At 47.3% G+C, this 15,184-nt stretch overlaps 1 protein-coding gene across 1 annotated transcript in view; it reads left to right on the top strand.

Moving 5' to 3' along the window:
• HPS4 (HPS4 biogenesis of lysosomal organelles complex 3 subunit 2) overlaps positions 1–15,184 on the top strand; it is a 231,277-nt gene that overhangs the window by 25,678 nt on the left and 190,415 nt on the right. The window contains exon 6 of the mRNA XM_069214693.1: positions 9,789–9,905. Within this exon, the coding sequence (XP_069070794.1) occupies positions 9,789–9,905 (117 nt within the window). The remainder of the gene's footprint in view (positions 1–9,788; positions 9,906–15,184) is intronic.

Raw genomic sequence — 15,184 nt, forward strand, 5'->3', positions numbered from 1 at the left:
CAGTAAGGAAATCACTTAATGTTATGGTAGAAGTTCTCAAAAGGTGTGTAGGAAAAGCTCATTTTATTTGTTCTTAACATTCCTGTAATACCTGCAGGGTTTTAAAAATATAAGAATAGAGATGGTTACAGTACAAAAATGTTAACCATTGCAAAAAACATCCAGTGACTAGTGCAGTAAAAGAGTGAAATGCAAACCATAAAGGATATAAGAAAACACCTACGTTTTCTTCTAGAATGGCAGTTACTTTGATACAGATATCCAATTCTGTTACATAATATGTCAAATAAAAAGGAGTGGTGATGTTTCGCCCCCTAAGGCCTGACGTATGACGTGGTCATCATTGGGACTGCTAGAAGTGGCTACATATACATCATCATTCTGCAAGAAAAACATATCAGAACCCAAATGGTAAACTATATTTCTTTTAAATAAAAAGTATCCAGTGTATAATGGTGAAACACTGAGGGTTTAAGGTGCATGCACCTTTGGAAACGTGTAAGGTAACATGGAAAAATGCATTGACATGGTTCTGCATTAATAATGGATGCTTAGCAAAGAATATGACTTAGTCACAATGCATGTTCCTGAAACTGGGTATCACAGAAGACAAATTCACTGATGTTATTTAGAAAGGTGGTGCATCACAGTAAGATGTGAGATCATTTGAAGAAATAATTAGTAAAGTAGTGATAAAATGCATGTAACATAGTCCCAATACTTCTTATTCATGCTTTAATGCTCAACTAAATCTCCCATTACTGTCTACAAAAATATGCTAGTCTAAACAGGTTACCATCAGTGATGTAGCCTCGGTCCAAACGGTGGAGCCTTAGCAAAGGGAACTGTTTGTGAAGCCTGGAGTCTAATAGATTGTTCAAAAACAGAAAAAAAACTTCAATAAAACTAATTCTGGGAAATGGTGGTACTCCAAAATAATGACCAAGTTAATAACTTACCGTGTTTGTAATAGTCATAGTAAATGGGCAAAGATTGACTGTATTACCTTCAGATGTGTAGCATGAAATTTACCAACTGCCTAGAATTACCTAACACTTCCCTGTTCTGTTTGTTACAGCAGCAAATATTTGTATCTGTTAGGGTTCCTGAAATCAATATAATGCTGAATTGAGTTTTCCTTCCTCAGTTTTGATCCTTTTGATGATTATTTCATTTACTTTAGGGTTTTTCCCAATCCCCCCCCCCTTTGCATGACAGAGTTCTGGACTTTTGTTTTAACCCCATATTGGGTACACATGTAATAAACTGTACTTTTTCTAAGTGTACAAAACACTCAGGGAGCTGAAAGTGTACAAGTACATTTGACTTAATCTACACTTTATTGAGGTCCAGGACCAAGTGACTTTGCTCCAGAGCTGAAGAATATTTGGACTATTGAGTACCAATTTTGTGCTTGCCCTTGCTCTTTTCTTTATGGAGGGGTCCTCCATAAGTAGATCTCAGTTTACGTTTGCTGCATTTCATGCATAACCAATTGTAATGTGTCTTCTTTTTGGAATGATGTCTATCTGGAAGCCATCAAATCTGCTTCAAGGGTCAATATGCTTCAAGTCCTTTGTCATGTTGAACGCTGTTCAGTTTTGAAGAACAAAGAAGTATGGAAGTAGTGTCAGATTTCACAAATTAGGAGAGTCTCCTGTTTTTTCATAAACGTTTTTGCTATGTGGTTGAAAGAGTTACTTTCTGATGCTGGTCTTCCAGTGATGGGGTATAGAGTGTTTGGTCCGTGAGGACAGCCCAGGCCAGTGACAGGGTATCAGCTTCTCCAGGCCTGGTTACCGCAGGGGTTCAGAAGAGGCACCATGAGCAGCCAGTGGCCCTTCACCGCTGCTGTGCTGCCAGTGTGAGCTGTTACTCACTTCTCAGAGTTCCCCCGTAGATATATGCTGTTGTCAGCCCACCAGCCCGCTGTGGCGCTGCTGGGGCCTCCCGGGAAGTGAAGGGGAGTCTGTCCCTCATCGCCAAAGGATCAGGCCACTCCAAAATGCATTTCAGTGTCATCTGGGCTACCCTGGCTGGCCTGCTCGTAGCAAGGGCCGGCCGAAGGGTGCTGGGAGTCCAGGTTACAGGCTCTCCAGTGTGAAAGCCAAGGAGGAGTAGGCTAGTGCCCCCTGGCCCGCCCACATCCAGGAGCTGATAGAAGAAGGTAGCACAAGCAACTGGTGGAACGCCTCACATTGCCAGTCTCAAGTATGCACTCCGGGGCCCACTGCCACGATCCACTCATGGCTCCCAGAGGGGGTGCTGTCCTGAAGAAGAGTTCTTGCCCTAGCCCACACCCCTCTTCCACTGCTATTCTCACTCTAGGGTGAGTCAGCTTGGGTCCTTGTCTGTCTGGCAGAGACGATAAAAAAAAAGCACTGTAACTTTGGGGCTGCCCTGGCAAACTTCACCGTGGTTGATCAGGTGGCCACCTTCTTGTCTGGCCCATCAGCGGCAGCTCGGCTGCCCTCAATGTGTCGGGCGGGTCCACCACGCTCCCAGTATCCTGGTGTCGCAGCAGGAGTGCAGTGGCATTTTACAAGGGTCTCGGCGTAGTTTAGGAGGAATTTGCAGCAGGAGTGTTACAGATAGCAGAGGAGAGGTCTAGGAGCATTCTCAGAATGTGTCTACGATCTTGGCCATGCCCCCTGAAAGAGGTATTCTCTTAGTTGTAGTTAAGATCTGCTACATTCCTTTCAATTCCCCGTTATGTGTCAGCAGCACACAGATCCACTTCAAAAGCTACCATTACAAGAAGTATTATCTTGTTTGAATAAATCTCTTACACTATAGTTCACCTTCACCCTAAAGGATAGAAGAGTCTCTGTAATACTTGTTGTTGTGCTACCAATACCAAGTACATTAGTTATTACTAGGAGAAGCATTGTGCAGAAAAGGCATCAGTTTGTCAAAAGATGCCTTATTTATTGAAAATTGTTGTTAGATCTGACAGCCGTAGGGTGGTCTTCACCCAACTTTTTGCCTGCCTCCCTAATTTTTCTGACCTCATTTTTGCTGCTAGTTTTAGGACTCTGCACGCTTTACTACTGCTGACCAGTGCTAAAGTGCTTGTGCTCTCTCCCCTAAACATGGTAATGGTGGCTCACACCCAATTGTTTTATTTAATTTACTTGTAAGTCCCAAGTAATGTGCACTACTTATGCCCAGGAGATGTAAATCAAATGCTACTTGGGGGCCTGCAGCACTGATTGTACCACCCATATAAGTAAGCCCTTAACCAAGGCTCAGGCCTCCTGTTGCTGGGCTGTACATACGTCATCCCTAAGGTAGGCCCTAGGTAGCCAATAAGGCAGGCTGCACTATAACTAAAAGGTTAGACATGTACTTCTGAGATTTACATGTCCTGGTAGTGAAAAACTCCCAATTTATTTTTTCACTACTGTGAGGCCTACTCCTCTCATAGGCCAGCATTGGTAATTCCTTAATACAATTTTAAGATGTAATTCCTGATCAGAAAGGAGTAGCTGCATCATGTTACAAATCATTGGAATGGTAATGATAAATCCACTTTACTAGTAAGTTGGACTTAACATTACTATTTTAGAAATGTCACTTTTAGAAAGTGGACATTTCTCTGCTCTTACAGCTGTGTGTGCCTGCAAACTGTCTCCAATGCATGTCTGGGGTGGGTGACAGCTACACTTTGTGCATGGCCTCTAGGCAGCCACAAACACAGGAAGGTTGGGTGTGTCTGAGCGCTCATCTGCATTCTGATGGCTCTTCCTGTGCAGGAAGGGTGGAGGGAGAGCCGACACTTACACCTAAATAGGAAGTTCCTGTCCCTACGGAAAGGGCTGATCGCCCTCTACTGATTGGCCAGAGCCAGAGCTGGGAAGAAAGGGCCTCTGTGCACTTCAAAGTCCCTTCTTTGAAGTCTCCTGTACTTCAAAGTCACAACTGGGTATAAGTACTGGGTGTCTGGCCTCACCAAATCAGACACTTACGAACCTAGAGCTGGACTGTGTCAAAAGATCTGCTGTGCTGCAATAAGGACTGTTATTCTGCTGGACTGCTGACCTGGAGGGACTGCTTTTCTGCTGTAGTGTCCTGCTTCCTGCCGCTCTCTGCCCTGCTGAGAGAGGGTTGAACTCTGCCTTGCAGCACAAGTGATCTCCAAGGGCTTGTTGGTTTACCTCCTGTTGCTTAAGACCAGGGAAATCAAAGTCTCTATCCCTTCTCCTGTGCCTGATTTCCTGGGAGTGGACCCAGAGACTTGCAACACAGAAATCAACGCACCTCCTGTCTACGTGTAGCAGAACCGGCGCATCGACCCAGTTGCAGGAGTAAAATAGGTGCATCACTCTCAGAACTGCCACTTTGCCTTGAGAGCCCGACGCATCAGACCTAGAGGTTGTCGCAATCTTGGACTGCGTGGGAAAATCCAGCGCATTGCACCATTGCACTTCAGAACCAATGCATTTTGGCTCCAGCGTTTGTCTTCGGAACTGACGCATCCTCATTACTGCGTGGGTTGGATCAATACATCGCCATACCTGGGAGGACACCATCAACGCATCTCGTTGTTGCTACCAGGAAAGATACTTTGTTCCCTGTGGCCGCCTTTGGTCCTGTAGCCAGCCTATGCCCTATCGTGGTCACCTAGTACTTTGACTTTGCCCCAGTCCGGCCAACCTAAATTAACCCCTAGGAGAGCTATTTGATTCTAAGCGCTATTTTGCATTTATTCTTCAAAAATTCATATCTCGACTTCTACACATTGGATTTTTATCATTCTGGTCTTAATATATTGATAAAGTCACAAGCTATTTTTCTAACTTGATGTGAAGTCTTTTTGTGGTGTTTTCACTGTGTTACTGTATAAGTTATTGTACAAATACTTTACATGTTGCCTTCTAAGTTAATCCTGCCTGCTCTGTGTCAATCTACCCGAGGGTGAGCACTGGATAATTAAGGTTGTGTTGGGAGTTACCCGGACTAGGATTTTGGTCCCTACTTGGACAGACTGCACACCTCTGCCAACATGACACCCCATTTCTTACATTTGTTATAAGAATCACTGATCTGCACAGCCAAAGGAGCTCTAACTATTTTGCACGTCTTCAGAAGATGTTATTCATTGACTAGGTTTTCACAAAGTGCTGCACATTTTGGCTTGGGTTTTCTCTGAAATCTCTTTGCCTGAACTGAAATTTCAGTCTGATACTGGTAAATTTGAAACTTGATTTTCTTTGTTAGACCTGACAGCCTTAGGGTGGTCACCCCTAACTTTTTTGCCTGCCTCCCTCCACTTTTTGGACACTGTTTTTGGGATTGGGCTATTTAATTTACTTATAAGTCCCTAGTAGAGTGCACTATATGTGCCCAGGGCCTGTAGATTAAATGCTACTAGTGGGCCTGCAGCAGTGATTGTGCCACCCACTTAAGTAGCCCCTTAACCTTGTCTCAGGTCTGCTATTGCAAGGCCTGTGTGTGCAGTTTCACTGCCAATTCGACTTGGCATTTAAAAGTACTTGCCAAGCCTAAAACCCCCCTTTTTTCTACATATAAGATCCCCCTAAGGTATGCCCCAGGTAACCCATAGGGCAGGGTGCTGTGTAGGCAAAGGCGGGACATGTACCTATGTAGTTTACATGTCCTGGTAGTGTAAAACTCCTACATTCGTTTTTACACTGCTGTGAGGCCTGCTCCCTTCCTAGGCTAGCATTGGGGCTGCCCTCATACATTATTGAAGTGGTAGCTGCTGATCTGAAAGGAGTAGGAAGGTCATTTAGTATGGCCAGAATGGGGATATAAAATCCTGCTGACTGGTGAAGTTGGATTTAATATCACTATTTTAGAAATGCCACTTATAGAAAGTGAGCATTTCTCTGCACTTATCTTTCTGCACCTTACAATCCACGTCTGGCTGGGTTTAGTTGACAGCTCCTTGCGCATTCACACAGACACACCCCAAACACAGGATACTCAGCCTCACTTGCATACATCTGCATTTTGAATGGGTCTTTCTGGGCTGGGAGGGTGGAGGGCCTGCTCTCACACAAAGGACTGCCACACCCCCTACTGGGACCCTGGCAGACAGGATTGAACTGACAGGGGACCTGGTGCACTTCGAAGCCACTCTTTGAAGTCTCCCCCACTTCAAAGGCCTATTTGGGTATATAAACAGGGCCTCTGCCCCTTCCAACGGAGACACTTCCTGGAGAAGAAACGTGTAACCAGAACCTGCATCCTGCCAAGAAGAACTGCCTGGCTGCCCAAAGGACTCACATGACTGCTTTCTCTAAAGGACTGCTGCCTTGCTTTTGCCCCGCTGCCTTGCTGCTCTCTGGCTGTGGTGAATAAGTGATCTCCAAGGGCTTGGATAGAGCTTGCCTCCTGTTCTGTGAAGTCTCAGGACCAAAAAGACTTCATCTCTTCAAGAAGGACTCCTTGTGCGGTGAAATTCAACGCACAGCCTGCACCACGGTGAAAATGTCACTGCAAGCCAAACCGGAACGACGCAGCCTGACTTCGCAAGATGCAGAGCCAGCATATCGATCGGAAATTCGACGCACGGCCCACTGGATCGACGCATAGCCGAGCAGGAATGACGCAGCCTGACTTCCAGAGAGGAAGTGACACAGCGCCTGCCGTGCGGGAGAAAATTAGACGCAATGCCCACCGGATCGACACAGCTCCTGTGACTTCGTCCTGCCAGTGCAGGAAATCCACGCATCGTCCCCGGGGCATCCGAAAACCCCACAACCTGAAGAGGATCCTTGACCGAGCGCCGGAAATCGACGCACAGCCATCCCTGTGTGAACACTAAATGATACATTGCCACGTGCGGCCCGAGTAATCGACTCACACCCCTTTGTTTCCACGCATCTCCTCCTCTGCGGTTCTTTACGGAGATTTTTCACACGAACCAGGTACTTTGTGCTTGAAAGAGACTTTGTTTGCTTTTAAAAGACTTAAGACACTTTATATCACTTTTCAGTGATATCTCTACATTTACTTATTGCATCTTTGATCGTTTTGACCTGCATTTAACCAGATAAATGTTAGATATTTTTCTAAACACTCTGTGGTGTATTTTTGTGGTGCTATATGGTAGTGTTGTATGATTAATTGCACAAATACTTTACACAATGCCTTCTAAGTTAAGCCTGACTGCTCAATGCCAAGCTACCAGAGGGTGGGCACAGGATAATTTGGATTGTGTGTGGCTTACCCTGACTAGAGTGAGGGTCCTTGCTTGGACAGGAGGTAACCTGACTGCCAACCAAAGACCCCATTTCTAACACATTATTTACAATTTACATAGTTTGTTAACCAATTGTGAGGCATGTCATAGTGGAGGTATGAAGTTAGATTTGTGCCAAAGGCAAGTCCGTCTGCGCTCATCTACATCTGGACCCTGCCCAGCCCAAGGATCACAGGCTCCCAGCCAACCCGCAGGTATGACGCTGCCGTCCTCTGTACCCTGTACACCGGACACCACAGTGAACACTGCTAGTACACAGTACCGCACTGTACAGGAGGACTTTTCTCCTGAGTCAGATGCACCAGCTCGACTATTGTCATGTCTCAAAGCACCATGCTGACCTCATACGACACCAGGACTGTCCCATCGACTCCAGTGCTTACTCCTTAACACTCTGTTTGCAAGCACACCACAGCATTATGGGACCTTATCTACACAACACCCCTGTCTCCTTAGCAGTATGAGCATCCTAGGACAGATCAAACTGTCCTTAACCCCATGCACACTGCAGGACACATACTGGACCCCATTTTGACCCCCAGCAACTGCATCAAATACAGCCACATGACAGAACTAACATGGAGCATCTTGACCCTAAGATGGCCAAAACACCCCCCTCCCCAGGCACAGCTGGGGCAAAATCTCAGAGACCAGTTGGACAGACGCCCTCAACACCTCCACCAACCTGGAACAGGGAATTAAGAACTTCAACGCTTGGATCACCAACTACGTCAACAACATTGCCCTCATCAAGAGCAACAATCACAGACGACCTTGCAGAATGGCCAGCTGGTACACCTAAGAAGTCAGAACAGCAAAATGTGACAGCAAACCGCTGAAGAGGAGATGGTGCACCAGCTTGGACATCCTCAACAATACTACCACCTGCTGAGGGCAACCAAGAAGACAGCCCTAACCACACACATCGAATCCAGCACAAATAACAGCAAGGATCTTTTCAACATTATTAAGGAGTTCACCAACCCAGCTGCCAGCGAAAACTACTGCCAGAGAAAAAAAATCACACCCTCACAAGAGTTGTGCGACAACCTCGCCAACTTCTTCCATGACAAGATCTCAACCATATACAGAAACTTCGAACCCCAACCTACACCCACAGACTTGCTTTACCTACATGCCCTCACTCAACCAACACGAACCACAGACTGACCACCTGGAACCAGCCCTTCACTTCCATCATAAAATACATCCACTCAGGAGCTCCCACAGACCCATGCCTGCACCACATCTTCAACCTTGGAAACCAAAGAATCTGCCAGGAACGCACTACCCTGCTTACCACTTCAGTTACCACCACAACTATTCTCAACACCTGGAAACAAGCGGAAATCAGACCTCAACTCAAAAAAGCCCTCCACCGACCCCAGGGAACTCAAAAACTACCCTCCTATCTCCTTGTTCCCATTCCCAGCCAAGGTACTGGAAAAGACTATCAACACACAACTCAAGACATACCTGGAGCAGAGCAAGCTACTTGAAGCCTCACAATCCAGCTTCTGCAGCAATGACAGCACTGAGATCGCCCTGATTGCTGCCACTGACGACATCCAAACCCTTCTCGACTGAGGAGAAACAGCAGCTCTGATCTTCCTCGCCAGCCTTTGACACAAGATCCCACCACACTGCTAGAAAGACTCTACCACATCACTATCCAAGGGGACGCAATCATATAGGTCCCCTCCTTCCTCATGGGGGCATAACTAGCATCACCGACAGCATGAAGAACAACTGCCTGAAGCTGAACACAGACAAGACGGTACTGATCTTCGGTAACAACAGGAACCCCTGGAAGGACTCCTGATGGTCCTCAGACCTGGGACCCCCACCCATACTCACTGACCACGCCAGAAACCTTGAAAACATAATTGATAACAAGCTTGCCATAAAATCACAGATAAACAACATCTCCTCTGCCTGCTTCGTCACTCTACGCATGATATGGAAGGTCTTAAAATGGCTACCCCTGCATACGACACTCACCGTTGCACAAACTCTTCACCAGCTGAATGGACTATAGCAACACTCTCTACGTGGAAATCACCGCACACCTCCTACAGAGACACCAAACCATACAGAACGCTACAGCCAGGCTCGTCCAAATTCCACCATCCGTCGAGAAGACTGCGTTCTGCTTCCCGATCACTTGCCCACGCTCCCCTCAGCCACCTTATCAGAAGTGGAGGACGCTCCTTCTCCTGCATAGCTGCAAAGACCTGGAACAGCCTTACATGCAGCTCCGGACCATCACCTCATTCCTGCAATTCCCATTGCTCTCAAGACCTGGCTGTTCGAATTACCCTTAAGGGACATGCAAGTGTCTGGATACTCTGTTTGGTGATTATCAGCGCTATATAAATCCTGATTGGTTGATTCATTCCCCAATACAGGTGCAAACAAATCGTTACAAAAATATGTAAAATCTAATAATATGTTTTTTTTCTTCTATATACAGCTTGATGCATTAGTTTTGACATTTACACATGCTTTGAATAGCAGGTTTTATTACTATGGAGATTGACATATTCTTTCTTTTCAGGTCAAACCTGAGGATTTCCTCCATGAGGAGCTGGAATTGTACATTGACCATATTCTGAAAAATACTACTGACTTGCACAAGATATTTAATTCACTTTACACTCTCGATAAATCAAAGGTAAGCAATAAATATTTGTTACATTCATTTGTTCTTACTAATTTAGGACACTAAAGGTGACTATGCAGTTCAATTGCAGGTTTATTTTGGTATTGGTCATTTGTAGCTTACCCATGTGAGCTGCAAGCATACTTGGTCTTGTGTATTGTGTGTGTAGGAAGTTGGCTCTGTATGCACTATTTCAAAGTAAGGAATAGTATGCACAGAGTCCAAGGGTTCCCCTTAGAGGTAAGATAGTGGCAAAAAGAGATAATACTAATGCTCTATTTTGTGGTAGTGTGGTCGAGCAGTAGGCTTATCAAAGGAGTAGTGTTATGCATTTGTTGTACACACACAGGCAATAAATGAGGAACACACACTCAGAGACAATTCCAGGCCAATAGGTTTTTGTATAGAAAAATATATTTTCTTAGTTTATTTTAAGAACCACAGGTTCAAGATTTACATGTAATACTTCAAATGAAAGGTATTGCAGGTAGGTACTTTAGGAACTTTGAATTAGCAAAATAGCATATACAGTTTTCACATAAATCACATATAGCTATTTTAAAACTAAACCGTGCAATTTTCAACAGTTCCTGGGGGGAGTAAGAGTTTGTTAGTTTTTGCAGGTAAGTAAACCACCTACGGGGTTCAAGTTTGGGTCCAAGGTAGCCCACCGTTGGGGGTTCAGAGCAACCCCAAAGTTACCACACCAGCAGCTCAGGGCCGGTCAGGTGCAGAGGTCAAAGTGGTGCCCAAAACGCATAGGCTTCAATGGAGAAGGGGGTGCCCCGGTTCCAGTCTGCCAGCAGGTAAGTACCCGTGTCTTCGGAGGGCAGACCAGGGGGGTTTTGTAGGGCACCGTGGGGGGACATAAGTCCACACATAAAGTATACCCTAAGCGGCACGGGGGCGGCCGGGTGCAGTGTGCAAACAAGCGTCTGGTTTGTAATTGAAATCAATGGGAGACCAAGGGGTCTCTTCAGCGATGCAGGCAAGGGGGGGGGGCTCCTCGGGGTAGCCACCACCTGGGCAAGGGAGAGGGCCTCCTGGGGGTCTCTCCTGCACTGGAGGTCGGATCCTTCAGGTCCTGGGGGCTGCGGGGGCAGAGTCTTTACCAGGCGTTGGATCTTTGAAGCAGGCAGTCACAGTCAGGGGGAGCCTCGGGATTCCCTCTGCAGGCGTTGCTGTGGGGGCTTGAGGGGGGGGGGTAGCTCTGGCTACTCACGGTCTCGCAGTCGCTGGGGAGTCCTCCCTGAAGTGTTTGTTCTCCACAAGTCGAGCCGGGGGCATCGGGTGCAGAGTGTCAAGTCTCACGCTTCCGGCGGGAAACGCAATTTGTTTCAAAGTTGCTTCTTTGTAGCAAAGTCGCAGTCTTGGGTGAACAGGGCCGCTGTCCTCGGGTGTTCTTGGTCCTTCTAGATGAAGGGCAGTGCTCTGAGTCTTCAGAGGTCGCTGGTCCCTGGGGAGAGCGTCGCTGGAGCAGTGTCTTTAGAAGTGGGGAGACAGGCCGGTAAAGCTGGGGCCAAAGCAGTTGGTGTCTCCGTCTTCTCTGCACGGTTTTTCAGCTTAGCAGTCCTCTTCTTCTTAGGTTGCAGGAATCTGAGTTCCTAGGTTCTGGGGAGCCCTTAAATACTAAATTTAAGGGTGTGTTTAGGTCTGGGGGGTTAGTAGCCAATGGCTACTAGCCCTGAGGGTGGGTACACCCTCTTTGTGCCTCCTCCCTGAGGGGAGGGGGGCACATCCCTAATCCTATTGGGGGAATCCTTCATCTGCAAGATGGAGGATTTCTAAAAGTTAGTCACCTCAGCTCGGGACACCTTAGGGCTGTCCTGACTGGCCAGTGACTCCTCCTTGTTTTTCTCATTAGGGGGCTAGCTGGAGTGCCCTGGGGTGCTGTAACAAAGGGGGTGAGCCTTTGAGGCTCACCGCTAGGTGTTACAGTTCCTGCAGGGGGAGGTGTGAAGCACCTCCACCCAGTACAGGCTTTGTTACTAGCCACAGAGTGACAAAGGCACTCTCCCCATGTGGCCAGCAACATGTCTGGTGTGTGGCAGGCTGCTAAAACTAGTCAGCCTACACGGATAGTCGGTTAAGGTTTCAGGGGGCACCTCTAAGGTGCCCTCTGGGGTGTATGTTACAATAAAATGTACACTGGCATCAGTGTGCATTCATTGTGCTGGGAAGTTTGATACCAAACTTCACAGTTTTCAGTGTAGCCATTATGGTGCTGTGGAGTTCGTGCATGACATACTCCCAGACCATATACTCTTATGGCTACCCCGCACTTACAATGTCTAAGGTTTGGCTTAGACACTGTAGGGGCATAGTGCTCATGCACTTATGCCCTCACCTATGGTATAGTGCACCCTGCCTTAGGGCTTTAAGGCCTGCTAGAGGGGTGACTTAACTATACTACATAGGCAGTGTGAGGTTGGCATGGCACCCTGAGGGGAGTGCCATGTCGACTTATTCGTTTTGTCCTCACTAGCACACACAAGCTGGCAAGCAGTGTGTCTGTGCTGAGTGAGGGGTCCCCAGGGTGGCATAAGATCTGCTGCAGCCCTTAGAGACCTTCCCTGGCATCAGGGCCCTTGGTACCAGGGGTACCAGTTACAAGGGACTTACCTGGATGCCAGGGTGTGCCAATTGGGGAAACAAAAGTACAGTTTAGGGAAAGAACACTGGTGCTCAGCACTCTTTCAAATCAAAACTTCGCATCAGCAAAGGCAAAAAGTCAGGGGGTAACCATGCGAAGGAGGCATTTCCTTACAGTGTGTCAGTCATGAGGTGATCTCAACAGTCATCTTCAAAATAGAAAATTGTTCTTTTGTTAAAATTGTTAACTAGCAAGGAATCGCCTCCCCTTGCTGACTTCAACCCAATTCGTAAACCTATTCACATATAGGGGGTCATTACGACCCTGGCGGAAGGCGGAGAACCGGCGGTAAGACCGCCAACAGGCTGGCGGTCTTACCTTGTGGAATTATGACCATGGCGGTTACCGCCATGGTCATCCGCTGGTTCTCCGTTCCGCCCACCAGGGCGGAGACGACAGCCGGGCTGGAGACCTGGGTCTCCAGGCCGGCGGCCGTCACTATACCGCCAGCGGTATCTGGACCCGGCTTGCCGCCGTGGATTTCCAGCGGTTTGAACCGCCATGAAATCCATGGCAGTAAGCACTATCAGTGCCAGCGAATTCCTTCCCTGGCACTGATAGGGGTCTCCCACACCCCCTCACCCCCACCCCGACTCCCTCCCCTACACCCCCCACCACCCCTGCTACCCCCAAAGGTGGCAGGGCCCCCCTCCCCACCCCGACCCCCAACATCACATAACTCACACACACCCGACACGCATGCAGGCACCACCAACACACACATGCACACACTCCGACATACATGCCGACATCCACACACACAGTCAGACACGCACACCCACATTCATACATACACGCACACATCCATACAGACATACCCACAGACATGCACGCACTCATTCCCAAACATGCATCACCCCCACAAGCATACACGCACTCACACACCCCCTCTACATACTCAGACACCCCCCCCCATGCACCCACACAACACCCCCCTCCTCTAACGGACGATCGACTTACCTGGTCCATCGATCCTCCGGGAGGGGACGGGAGCCATGGGGGCAGCTCCGCCGACACCACACCACCAACAGAACACCGCCACGGCCAATCACAGGACGTGATTCGCTGGGCAGTGTTATGTTGGCATGGCGGTGGAGGTGGAGCAACCTCCACTTGCTCGCCAGTATGGCTGTTGGCGACTCTCCGTCCGTAAAGGGACGGAAAGCTGCCAGCGGTCGTAATAGGCCGAGCGGCAAACCGCCTGCACTGGCGGTCTTCCGCACGGCGGTCCCTCGGAGGTCTTTAAAAAAGACCGCCGAGGTCAAAATGACCCCCATACTTTTCACACAAGATAACATGAATGTTAAAAATATGTAAAATGGTGTAATTCAAAGGCATAAGACCAAGAAAAGAAGGGTATGCCCAGACGCAGGTCCTGTGCTCTCTGTGCTAGTGGATTCAAGCTAGCCTAGCTGGTGAAGGGTGAAACTGGTCCTGTGATGCTTCTTTCTAGTCCATGGAGGACCTGGCTTGGCAGTACGGCTGGACTGTTCCCATGGTGAACTGGGTCAAGACTGAGTTGCATATGCCTGGGTCCAAACTGGGGTGGCGGGGTGAACAAAAAAAAAACAATAGATTAAATCCAGATCTTTGTGACTGGGGGTGAATGCTTGCATTGTTCAGCATTCCTTCCATTATCTATTCTTTTTGCACTTCTCTCACACACAGCTCCTCTCTCTGTCTTTTGCCTTGGCATTAGCCTTTGCTGCCATTTTACTAAAGCCTCTTTTCCAGTGGCCCTCTTTCATAGCACCTTTCACACAGCTGTTTTTGTCTCTTTCATGGTGCCTTTTCCATAATGCATTTCACAGTCTCCTTATAATGGGGAGGTGGCATAAATGCAAGTGTTGTAGTAGTGACATCATGGGAACATTCCATATCCCTTGTAATTGAGCGCTGAACTTGGTAGTTTTATTTATTTATTTTTTGGCAGTGTTCTTGATCTGATTATTGTTGTAAACTGCTGCTCTTTTAAAAGCAAGTGCATCAGAGGTAGGCTCTTGCCATCAACTAGGAATACAGCAATTCACCTCTCTTGTACAGCTGTTGCTCATTAGCCAGGAGATAACCCTTCATCAGGTACAGTGAATAATCCCCGAGTTTAGTTTATATGCCTCCTATTCAATTTTCCTTAGTTGGCTCGTGCTTTAGTGCAGAATGATAGGGTTGACAGAGGGCGCATACTATTAGTACTGATAGTGATAGTACTTTTAAAAATAGTTAGATTACATTTTTACTGCAATGGACACAGAGAAGACCCATGAAAATAGCTTGGTTTTGAGATAAGACTGATTTAAGGATGACTGCTCATTTGAGCAATTTCTTTCTGCGCGAACCTGCCACACTGCAAGCCCAGCACACCGGGCTTTCTTTCTAATCAAAACCAGTTTGCCTGGGTTTCTGTTAAGCCAGTGGTTCTTAGCCTTTTGACTTCCGTGATCCCCCACTTAATCATTTCGGGAACTTGGATACCCCCACTTAATCTTTATTGGATTCCAGGGACACACCAATGAGTCATTACTGGAAGTTAGGGACCCCGGACTAAGCATTTTGGTTATTTGAACTGCTAAATAAAAACAAAAACAGAAACAAGCATTCATCAAACAAATACATTAATGACAAAATGGTATTTAATGCA

The sequence above is a fragment of the Pleurodeles waltl genome, chromosome 11, assembly GCF_031143425.1.
Source record: "Pleurodeles waltl isolate 20211129_DDA chromosome 11, aPleWal1.hap1.20221129, whole genome shotgun sequence".
Lineage (NCBI taxonomy): Eukaryota > Metazoa > Chordata > Amphibia > Caudata > Salamandridae > Pleurodeles > Pleurodeles waltl.